The sequence below is a fragment of the Ooceraea biroi genome, chromosome 8, assembly GCF_003672135.1.
Source record: "Ooceraea biroi isolate clonal line C1 chromosome 8, Obir_v5.4, whole genome shotgun sequence".
Lineage (NCBI taxonomy): Eukaryota > Metazoa > Arthropoda > Insecta > Hymenoptera > Formicidae > Ooceraea > Ooceraea biroi.
Genome location: NC_039513.1, coordinates 11,447,968 through 11,459,854, shown reverse-complemented (window position 1 = coordinate 11,459,854; position 11,887 = coordinate 11,447,968). Strand labels below are relative to the sequence as shown.

The following is an 11,887-nucleotide window of genomic DNA, read 5'->3' as shown; positions in this document are numbered from 1 at the left end:
AATTTCAGATGACTTATACATTTGACATAAACGCGTTTATCACTGACAGAAATAAAGTATAATAGATTGCTGTTAAGGAAGACATTTCGCATGTAGGAACCACTGCGGATCAAATCGAATAAAAGTCTGATAAATTCATGCGTTTCGCATCGGCTGTGCTCGCTGATAAGAAAGGTTTCAAGAAGATTCGATCGAAGTCGATTATTAATCAGAGTGTAACTACAGCGGTGGCTTAATGCTCCGTTCGTATCGCACAAAGCCCTCCGCAGGGAGAATCATCATCGGGAATAATGATTAAGACTCGACTCGTGGCGGTAATCGTGGTGAGCACGATCGATCGAGCATATCCGCAGAGAGTCAACGGTAACCGCTGAACGAATAGCTGAAAAGCCGAGATCTCAATTACGATGATCGCAATGAAATATTGCGAGCGAGATTTTTAAAAGCGAAGCGGCACGGCGCGGCGCCGTCGCGATGCGAGCAGATAAATTTGGGTCTTGCTTGGGGCGCGTTGCGCGCTTCGTCCGCGGTTGGGCCGGTGGTATCCGTTTGATAGCAGATAGCAGACCGAACGATGCTGGTATGTTCTCATTACGCGTCGTGTAGGTATGCGGCGGCCGGTCCGTGTTCTCCTTCTCTCTCTTGGTACTTGGAGGCTGCGCGCGCGCTCCACGTCGTCTTCGCCTCTCGCTTCAACATTCTCTCTTCTGCATCTCGTCGTGCTTACACTCACGGCACGCTCGATCGCGTTCTCCTTCTGCCTCTCTTTTTCTCTTTAGCTTTCTCCTCTTCGTCGTCAAGCCATATACCGCGTCTATAAAGTGGAATTTCTACAAGAAAGAGAGAGAGAGAGCACAACGATACAATTAAAACAAAATGGAAATAGGAATTATTCAAGGATCGTAGAGTACACAATTATCCCGAAAAGGTTTGTACACCGTCACACGCGCTCTTCCTCGTCCGAAATTCCACGGTGATTCGACGGATTCGGTAAAATCCTCACATAATGCTGGTCGTCTCTCTCGATACCACTTCCACCTCTCGTTCCGTCTCTTGGCACGAGGGTGATCTTGATGACGTTGCTGTGGGCATCGCGCTGTTACGGCCGCTCCACGTCGCAGTGGTAGTGGCCGGCGGTACGTGGTGGTAAGATTGTGGCGAGTCTGGTAGTGATGGAATGAATCGGCGAGGTAAGAGGAGAGGGAACTAGTTCAGTGAACAAAACGACATGAGAGGCAGTTGCACGCTGTAACAACGCTCCGACGCTCTACCCCACCGCCGCGGGTACTTGCAAGAGAGCTTTAACCCCGATACTCCATACCTTGTATTATACGTATAAGAAAAAAAGATCTTTCAATTTTATATTAAACTATTGGGGGGGAATATGTACCTTCGAGCCAAGTTTAACGGGTTACCGTCGAGCAACTCTCGCGACGTACTCGCCGCGCTTTGGCTATCACGTTCATGAACTTGCCTCTACGGTCGCACCTTTGCACTCTTTTTTTGATTAGATATCACTACAAAGAGTTACTTAACTATAACATTTCAAAGAGAATGGAGGTCGTAAATATAAAACTAACGTGTGTAACCATTGGACGGCTAAGTCTTTAATATGGCTGGAAATGAGCAATTTTTGTCTCGCGAACTTGACATCGCAACCAGGCCACTGCGTTCCCTTAATTAGCGTATGAGCTTGCTGAGGTAGTCAAGTGGGAGACAGCCGTCGCTATCAATCGCGGTCTAAAACAATGACACGTCGTGACACGCTGCCATTCACACGTTGCATACCCACCGCAAAAGGCTAATGCTATGTAAATATAAAATATCGCCCATTCAAGCGCGATTTTTTCTCACGCAAGAATAGTCGAGTTGGCCTTGTACTTGGCATCCGACCTTTTAGGAAAAGAGATGACGTACGTCATCTCGTACCGTTACAATGCCAATCTTGTCGACCGATTCGTCAACCGTTCCTCCGTGTCTTTGTCCCTTTTCAGGTGAGCAGAACAGGTCGCGAAGTGAATTTACAGAATGACCGTTTGAAGGCGATCCGACAAGACGAGACTGGCTTTCTAGCGTCTGAACGCTGTATCAAGCCGCGTGGAACAACTACGCGTTCGAAAGAAGCTAACGAGTATAGAAATGCGTGCTATCAATTTCCATACGCTGTCGCGTACGCCGTCGTTTTACGGGAGGCTCCACGAGGCCGATAGAAATTTTTACGATATCGCGTGTTGCGAGTGATCTCTGCCAAATAAACGTAAAGTACGCCAAGTACGTAAAAAATCTCACCTTGTACGCAACAAAAAGTTTAAAATGCTATTTATAAAAATCAAAACTAAATATGAAATCAATAGTTAACTAGCCAAGTACCTCGAAGCAATTCAGTTTGAGTATTTTATCCAAATGTTTTTTGATCAAAGTATTTCTCTCTCTCTTTCTCTCAAGCATTCTATAGTGGCAAACGTTAAAGCAATGCAAATATTTTTCGATAAAAATTAAGCTCACTGGTATCGATATCGAGGAAAGCGACGACGCCGTTCACTGGAGTTTGAGGCGGATATCTCGCTTGCAATCGTGTGAGAAAAAATCAAGATGCAATTACGGAGACATGTTCAGCCATAGTACTTTCGTTTGCTGGCCTTTTATTCTCGGCGTTGTTGCATTCGTGCTCGGAATTGCGGCACGCGACTTCGCGTTCGCCAATGCAGACTTTTATGCAATCTCGATTCTGGAGAAATTTCAAGAAGCAATTATCATATTTCTTGGATCGGAGGAATGATAAAAAGTCAACCTTTGGCTGTGATAAATGTTTATCTTCCGTAAAGCAAAAGTAATTCGAGCAATAGTACGCAGCGTCGCTGCACATGAGTGAGAAACGCGATACTACATTTTGTAGTGTCACGAGTACTTCATATAGGTGTGAAGCATTCTCAAAGTGCAGAGAGATACGAGAAAATAGTTTTAGTCGACTACTTGTCAGTCGGAGCCAACTAACCAGCAGCATTACTCGAGAAATTCAATCTGATATCCACGTAGGGCAGGACGACCGATGGCGATGAATCAAATTCGCCTCTTGAATTTATTCGCAAACGTGTCCCTGAACAAGGATTATCATACGTGTAACTTTGGTCGAGGAACATTTTTACTATATCGAACATCTGGAGAGACTGTTTCATCTGGAAGAGAGTCATGACGTGAACGTTGAGATAAATCAGGAATCAATCACTGTAAGTGATTATCGCGTCTCTCTCTCTCTCTGTCTTGTCTTCTACGTACAAATTCTATTACGTATATAAGATACATAGAAATCATTGGTCAAACGACGAAGGGGCCATTCAATGGTAGCAAGAAACTCGGATTCCGCTCGGATCAGCGCTCGACGACGATCCATCGACGACGGACGAACAATCGCGTCGCTTGTTCCATCCAAGTGGAGCAAATTACGGAATCCATGAACTAGAACTGCGCTCGATCCAACGAGACGTACGTAAGGTTGAATCGATTTGCCGGTGTAAAACCGGCTGGGCGTCGGCGGCTGCTGCCAGTAGAAAGAGACGGGAAGAAAAAAAAGGAAACGCCGAAGGACAGGCGGGGAACGAGACGGGGAACGGTGCGGAGACGGAGAGGATATCGAAGGGACGAAGAAGTCGAAGGTGGAAGCGGAACGCGGTAAGACGTTGAAGAAGGATGAAACGTGGCCGAGGGAGAGATCGAGAAGGACAGAGAGAGAGAGATGGACGAAGACCGAGACTCGATCTCTCTGACTGCCTCTGGCTGGCGGCGGGGTGCATGGACCACGCTCCCCTTTCCGCCCACCAGCCGACCGATCTCCTTCGTCAGTGCCGGCGTGGCGCGGGTTTCTTACAGGTGCGTTTACAACCTGTCTCACAGTTTTTTCATCCGCTTACCTCGCAACGCGGTTCGCGGCGACGAACGCGGTGTCTCGACGTCGTGCTACTTTCGTGCGAGCGAAAGCGCTACCTGATCTTTGGAGGAGCGAATCAAGTTGACGATAGTGATCGCGTTTTCGACTTTATTATCAGCGAAGATAATACGCGTTCACTGTGGACAAGTTGATTGCGGACGCGAACTGGAGCGGATCAACTGGAGCGACCGCAAGCAGAAGATGGTTTCTTTTCCACGTGCAGCTACTGGAATCGTATCTTTGTCGCAAAACTGCATCGTTCGGGTTCAAGTGCGGCTGAGCATCGAGTACGCTAGATGAGAAAATTCCACCAGCGGCAGGACCAGATAGCAAACGAGAGAGGGAAGAGAGAGAGAGAGGGAGAGAGAGAAGAGAGGAGAGAATGAGAGGGAGGGTACCCAGGTTCACGTTTACGCACCTGCTCCTCATACCACGTCCCTACCTAAACCTCCTGCGTTCAACCTGCGCGGCATCGCCTCATAGGCACTGGTAGATAGGATACCGGCGAACCCCCGTGCACGTCCTCGGTCTACCCTTTCCCCTTTCTCTGTCATACTACTGATCGGTCCTACTCCGGCAGCCGCGAGCCGGCCGGAACTCGCCTCTGTCGCACCAAAGGCAACTCTAGAGCGAGGCAATCGCGACGCAGCATCCAGCAGCAGCGCTACTAGCGGCAGGCAAACGGAAAGACTCCCAGGCAAGTCGCCCTGGTGGATAGGTGTGCACCGGTGTGTGTCACGTATGTGAGCCGTGTATGTGAACTGGCTTGCGTGGGTGTGCGTCGAGAAGCTTACCTGGCGGCGTCCGACACGCAGTAACCCGCGCGCTCCTTCGCGTTTCCTCCCGCAGGAAAGAGCGTCGCGCGTCGCGCGTATCCGCTTTTGTGATCGTTCTGCGGAATCCTGCTGCTGCTGTTGCTACTGCTGTTGCTGCTGCCGCTCCTGCTGTTGCTCCTGCTCCTACTGCTTCCGAGGAATCCGACCTTGGAGGAAAGAAACGCGTTAACGCGCGCGCGGGCTCTTTCGCGGTTCTCTGGAATCGGAGATCGAAGCTGTGTGTGCGGGATTAGAAATGCGACCGAAAGGAATGCACTGCTTCTTAAAACACGACGTCACGCTGGTGTAATGAGTGTTTACGTGTTTGCGCGAAGGAAGATAAACGGGTGATACGAGCACCAGGAAAAAGACACCCGCAAAGCCCGTCATCGTTTCAGAGTAGATGTGTTCTCGGAGATTCGACGGATGCTTCCGCCACTGATCATCGGATCGTCGGCCAATAACGGATTTTGGGCGGAGGAGATGCATCGGTGGTTCGTCGGAAGAAAATAAAACGGAGACCTGGGGGGCCTCTCCGTCGACCTTCTCCAGGTGAGTGCGAACTCGGGAGAACATATCCGCGTGGTTCGGGACTCTCGGGCGGAAAAAAAAAGTTGCGGGAATACGATCGCGCGTCCACCTCTGTTGCGTCTCTACGGACATTCGCGATTCCAACATGGCTGCTGGGACTAGCCGTGACCGCTGGGTCCGCGGAAGCCATGTTGGCAGGTGTGCTCGGGCTTCGAGATAACCAGTTCACTCGTTCGTAAAACGCATGCGGCACGCCGACTGGTAGACGGGAATGAGTGCGTTACGATTGAATTATCATTTAAATTGCCGCGCGTTTCTTTGTCTCTTTCGCTCTCTCGTCTTTGATCTGCGCATCTGTAAAGCAATATAGTACGCGCGATTTCACAACTAAAGCGGCACGCAAGATGCGGTTAATAGAAAAATCTCCTTGAACACTGCCCAACACCCGGATTGCCTACGCGATTGCGAAAGTTTACGGTGAGCTGCTATGCAGTGGTTCTCCCAATGTCCATTGGACGTTCTCTTCATCCCCATAAGATGCACGTGCCTGTGACACGATCTTGTATTTTTTATGCGGATGTGGATCTAAATTAATGAACGTGATGCATTATCACTTTGAAGAAACGCTAATACAAAATGATAGCTCCGTCATTTGGTTTTCCGATAATTGTCCTCGTTAAAAGACGATCTTTGACGACGCCTGAAATTCAAGCCTGGATGTACGATCAAATTAACGCATTCAATTCGTCAATTTGCACGCGATATTTTTTACGCGCAACATTTTATGCTTTCATGCAAACCATGAAAAACACGCATTAGAATATTGCTGTTACAAATGCTGTGTACAAGATTTATGTACAGGATATAAATAGAACGACCCGTGTACTAGTAAACAGATGATTTAGTCGAGAAATAGCTTTTACGCTATATATGTTGCGTGGATATACCTACTTTATATACTTTATATATTTTTTATTTCAATTTTCCGATTATATAGTCGTGTAGAGACTATGTCATATTTTATTGTTATTGACACGCACACCATAATTTTTAATAATTTTAATATAGTATTTCAATTCTACCAATCTGTTATTCTCTATTGACATCTTTTTCACATTTTATCTTTCAGGTGCATTCAAGATGCCGACCGACATCGTAGTTACGTCGGCCTCAGCCACAGTCTCGGAAGAGACGGGCAGAGGTCGAGATCTGGGTCTCGGACCGTCTGCAAGGTCAGGTTCCTCTTCCACGGCCTCTTCCTCCGGTTCTGGCACAGCGTCCACATCGAGAGGATTCGATCCAGCCGGTACCCTCGCCGCTTATCATCACCATCGTCACAGCTTGGTGACCGGTCTGGGTCACGCTCATCATCGCGAATCGTCAGCCTTCGTACCCGTGGTACCTTCGAGGTTACATTTGACACCCTATCCAGGTGAAATGCATCCCCATTTACCCGGACCACCGCCTTCCTCATCATCGACGGCGAATTCGGAGCACGAGGTCGGCTCCGAATCTTCAGTGGCTCGCAAGAGTTCCTCGAGTTACGAGATCATGGCTATGATGGCTGACAAGAGGAAGGAATTGGCAGCAAGGGCACTTTTACTACCGCCTCCTCCTCTTCTGGAGCCTCCTCCCGGTTATCCAGTCTTTGCCGGACCTTTTCCTGGTAGTTCCGCTTTGTATCCTCCGGGTGGTCCATTAGCTCACCAGCATCTAGATCGAAGACTACTTCGAGCACCCGGCAGAGCGTCAAGGCCGAAGAAACAATTCATTTGTAAATTCTGTAATCGACAGTTTACAAAGTCGTACAATCTTCTCATTCACGAAAGAACTCACACCGACGAAAGGCCGTACTCATGCGACATTTGCGGCAAGGCGTTCAGAAGGCAGGATCATCTTAGAGATCACAGGTACGGTGCACGAGTTGCATTAATCGAAGAATTAATTCATGTATTTAGATTGTATTACAAATCTGTTCATACAACAATACATCTCGGCGCAATGCGTCTCACTACAGAGACGTGTCACGTCGCAAGACCTAACGTGAAACACGTGAGCGGCTGACGTATGCCGACGTGATGTTAAAACTTCAAAGTCAGAGTGTACTGATATCATAATTGTTTTTGCTCTTAGGTATATCCACAGCAAGGAGAAACCCTTCAAATGCGGCGAATGTGGTAAGGGCTTCTGTCAGAGTCGTACTCTCGCGGTTCACAAGATCCTGCACATGGAGGAATCCCCGCACAAGTGTCCGGTCTGCGCGAGGAGCTTTAATCAGCGCAGCAATCTCAAGACGCACCTGTTAACGCATACGGATCACAAGCCGTACGAGTGTACGTCATGCGGTAAGGTGTTTCGCAGAAACTGCGATCTCAGACGACATGCATTGACACACGCCGTGGGCGATGTTCCACCAGAGGCGCTGGAAGAAGCGCTCAGAGAGGATGACAGTCCCGAGGAAGATTGTCCCGAGCCAGGACCGTCAGCCTCCTCGACGACATCCACGACGCCGTCCATACCTCCAGCGTCCAGCTCGAGCTCGTCCGGATATCCTTCTCAAGGATCGTCAGCGCCGCCATCCGCAACCACGGCATCATCGGCCGCGCCGCCTCTTCCTCAGAGACCTCAGCTTCAGATCAGGAGAGATCTGTTGCCTGCCGTGAAACCGTCCACGGTGACCAGTGGTGGCAATTCTCACTCGGTCACCCAGAATCCACCTGCCGCTCTTCCACCACCGCCACCGCTAATTCTCACTTCTTATCGACGAAGAATCGGCTCTCCAGGTCCGTCCAGAGTGCTCTTGGAGCTTCAAGAGCGCGAGCGCGAGAGAGAACGCGAGATTGAGCAGACTCGAGAGAGGGAACGTAACAGGGAACGCGACAAGGAAGTGATCAGACCGCCTAGAGCACCGACACCTCAGCCACCGCCACCACCGCCCAGACCTACGCCAGCACGTCAGGGCTTCACGATCGCGGATATAATGGGCCGATAGGAAGTCGATCGCACATGTCGCACAGGTAGTTTTCCTGTTTCTAGATTGAATGAGAGAGAAGTCACGGGCACTACGCGAGAGGAGTAACCGATCTTCGTGAAGAGTAAAGTCTTTCTGAACGATCCGCGAGTTGCGGATTGTAATATTTTTTCAAACATGTCAAATTATTATGGCCGACGCGTTCAATGTACGCGAGAGGAGAACACAAAAAATGCTTTAAAGAGACCCTTGTAACTCTCTTTTTAAGGACCAACGCGTGCGTGATTCTAAAATAGTTGTTAGATTCAAGAAGCTTGACCTTTTCATTCATAGTGTTGTCACGCATTTTTCAATGCGTGCTAGTATTACATCAGTTTTAGTTACATCAGTTTGGATTTTCGCATGCGATAATGCGCATGTAAAAGATATATAAAATTATTTCCTGAAAATGAAACAACTTACCTTGACATCCTTCGAGAAGCAGCTTCCTAGGAATGAAACGGTTAAGCAAACGCATACCAAAAATGTGCCTTAATAGTCCGTTCGAGAGAGTACTCGAATTAAAGAGAGGTGCTCGCGCGTTTCGCGCAAACTTGCAATTTTGTTTGCGATAATTGTTCGCGATAACGATGCAACAGGGAGGAGTTCAGGGGATCCTAAGGAAAGGCGAAATTGTGAGATTGTCGCCGCATCCGTACTCTTTTGTCTCCCGCCGAGAGACGTCGGGAGCCAAGAAGATGATGCAAATTTTGTGGTTGGGGTAACAACCTGTGCCACTGTGGCAGGTGCAATAAGCTTTGTACCTGCTCGATCCGCGCGCGGAATACCTGCTCCTGCTTCTGCTCCTGCTTTTCCCTTCTAAAAATATTCCGACCCTACACACGAATGCCATCGATATTTTTTTTTCTCCCCCTCATCCTTCCTCGCCCCTTCGCCACCGTCACGGCGAAGAAGCATTAATGGTCCTTTTGTAAGACCTAGAGTGTACTCCGTCCGACCGCAGAGACGATCCTTTTGGCCTTTGCGCCGGCACACAAAGGTATACCTTCTTTTCGGTGGATCTCGAAGAATCCATATACGAGAGCGAGCGTTGCTATATTATAAAATAGTTTATTGTTTTCAAAGTGTCTATTGTGTAATGAAATTATATTTTGGATGTTTATGCGATTCGATCGACTGTGCGCTAACACTGTGTCGCGGCTGAAAGGGAACAATTGAATACGCAAAATGAATATATTTTACACTCGAGGTTGTAATTACCAACATCGTCATTTCATAATAATCCGTTATAAATAACAGGATATTGACTTTTTCTTATACTTAACAAATGAAAATTTACACTGACGTATTATATTTTAAAGAATAAACGACTGTTTTCACAACGCATCGTTTTGACCGATATTACTCGAGATAAATTAAATTAAATTTAAACGATTTCTATGTTTCTTGTGCGTATACACGATATGCACATGTATACACGTGTATATACGTATGGAATTGCGATCGTAAAGTGAAGCAAAATGTAATAACGTACATTATCACTTAATTTTACTTTGTTCTTTTCGTTTAAGTTAATTTAATTTATTTTCAAGTTATTTTAAGCGAAATGAGACGTTGTGACGAAAACTCTGTGTATTTATCAATACCTGACACGTATTGTCTCACGTACATTCGCTACTCGGATAGTCGAATAAGGGTATACGAGACTGTCTGCGTAATGTTTTATACATGTAATAATAACAATGTAATTATACGTGTTATGATAGATCTTTACAAAATTCCAAAGCATTCAAAATTTCAACCTTTTATTGTTAATTGGAACTCGGATGAAATAATTAATATCAACGATAAATTGTAGGTATCACATGTTCAATTTACGATTACTTTACGTACAAAAGTTTTCGGTGAAATTATACGTCCATTTGAAAGCGATTCAGATTGTCTAGACTTTGTTAATGGTAGCAATTTATATTTTAAGACGAGGATGTAATTCTTTATGTATATGTGCGTATCTAGTAGGAAAAAATGAGATTTTGCGTGCATGAGAAAGCAAAGTGTGCAAAAAAGCGCGGGAGAGGAAAAGAAGAAGAAAACGAAAATACAATGAGAACAAACGTGTATGTAAGATGAAATAAGAGACATTTGATTGTGTTTTGCGACACGCCACTAATGTATAGTGATACATATAATGTACAATATACTATGTACAACGAGAGCCGTCTGCATCGTAAATTGCAAATGTGCGAACGATCAATCTCCTGTTATTTTCCATGTTTTATCAGATTATACTGTACAAGTATCTATATTTTTAGATTTATATGAGAGTTAAGCAACTTTGTAAATTATATTAAGAAAGATGAAATAAAAAAAAAGATTAAAATAATATTACAGTAAGTGCAACATATTTATTGGCAAATATTATATAATATATTATATAAAATTATATAAAAAATTCAATAAGGATAAAATGTACATTAGCCCGTATCTCTTCTCTTTGACAAACTGAAATATCGACTGAAGCCTAAACTCTTTTACAAGAATTCTTTCCTCTGAAAAGATACTTCCAAAGATACATGGCCGACAGTGGCTAATTTATCTACTCATGTGAATCTCCCTATCTCTCCCTCTCGCAAAATCAATAAGTTAGGTAATAACATTATTTTGTATAATTGCAAATAAAAACTTAGTAGCTGTAAATTTTAATTTAAGAATAAAAGAAAATATTCTTAATTTGTTATTAGTGTAGTGCACTGTCATATTTACCAGCTGTTAGTTTCTTCAACCCACAATCTTCCTATACTTTTATCTAGATAGCGTGATAGCTTTTAACGTACGCATTTGAAACGTAAGATTGAAAGTAATATTATTATATTATTAGGAAAAAAATTATGACAAATCATGTTAACTTCACGGAAAGATATTTAAAGAAACATAAATTTAATTTTGTACAGTGTAAATATAGATAATGGAAATAGTTATAGCTCGAAAGAAACACCGACACCTAGATTCGAAGACGCAAACTTGAAGAATACCTTTAAGCGACTTGAAACATATTGACCATGTCCACTATGTTATCTTAATCTTTTGCGAAAAAAAAGAGCAGTTGTTTGACAGGAACCATCTAGGCGCGCGGTATGGTTCAAACTTGTGCTTCAAGCACAGGTAAGTGAATAAACAAAGATAAGATAGTTCTCTCCGCGAACATCTTCAAACTTTAAATCACACTTTTACTTTTTTTCGTATTTCGTATATATTGCAATCGTTGCTTAAAAGAGGAAACAGAACTGTACATAATTAGCGATTTCACGCCATGTTGCAATTTAAGTATTTTTCTATTAAATTACATTCTTTATGTTAAACACACATGCAATCTAATCACAAAGTGCCATCAATTGTCGGAGTAATTATTCATAGCGGAAATATATCTTTTAGTCAGCATAAAGAAAAAAAGTATTCTTTTTTTTCATGTCAAACATCAATGTGCAGATCTATCGACGTATAGAGTCTCTGAATAATGTTTTGTCGTAAGCGGAAATAAGAGGCATCATTGGCGCAAATTATTTGCGAGTTTGTTTGCACATCAGCGCGCATAATATGCCGTTGGCAGCTCGGAACGTATATTTTACGAGCGGGCTCTCCGCTGCT

At 45.0% G+C, this 11,887-nt stretch overlaps 1 protein-coding gene across 1 annotated transcript; it reads left to right on the top strand.

Annotated features, from left to right (window-relative positions):
* Window positions 1-3,877: 3,877 nt before the first annotated feature.
* LOC105280714 (protein bowel) lies at window positions 3,878-10,604 on the top strand. The gene is made up of 3 exons (XM_011341440.2): window positions 3,878-5,292; window positions 6,401-7,181; window positions 7,405-10,604. The coding sequence occupies exons 2-3, from the start codon at window positions 6,412-6,414 to the stop codon at window positions 8,261-8,263; spliced, it is 1,629 nt and encodes a 542-aa protein (XP_011339742.1). The 5' UTR covers window positions 3,878-5,292; window positions 6,401-6,411; the 3' UTR covers window positions 8,264-10,604.
* Window positions 10,605-11,887: the final 1,283 nt, after the last annotated feature.

What these genes read in the sequence shown, in the direction of transcription:
- LOC105280714 (XM_011341440.2), top strand. Translation starts at nt 6,412, where the DNA reads ATGCCGACCGACATCGTAGTTACGTCGGCCTCAGCCACAGTCTCGGAA. An exon ending in GATCATCTTAGAGATCACAG is followed by an intron (nt 7,182 to 7,404) that starts GTACGGTGCACG and finishes TTTTGCTCTTAG; the next exon opens with GTATATCCACAGCAAGGAGA.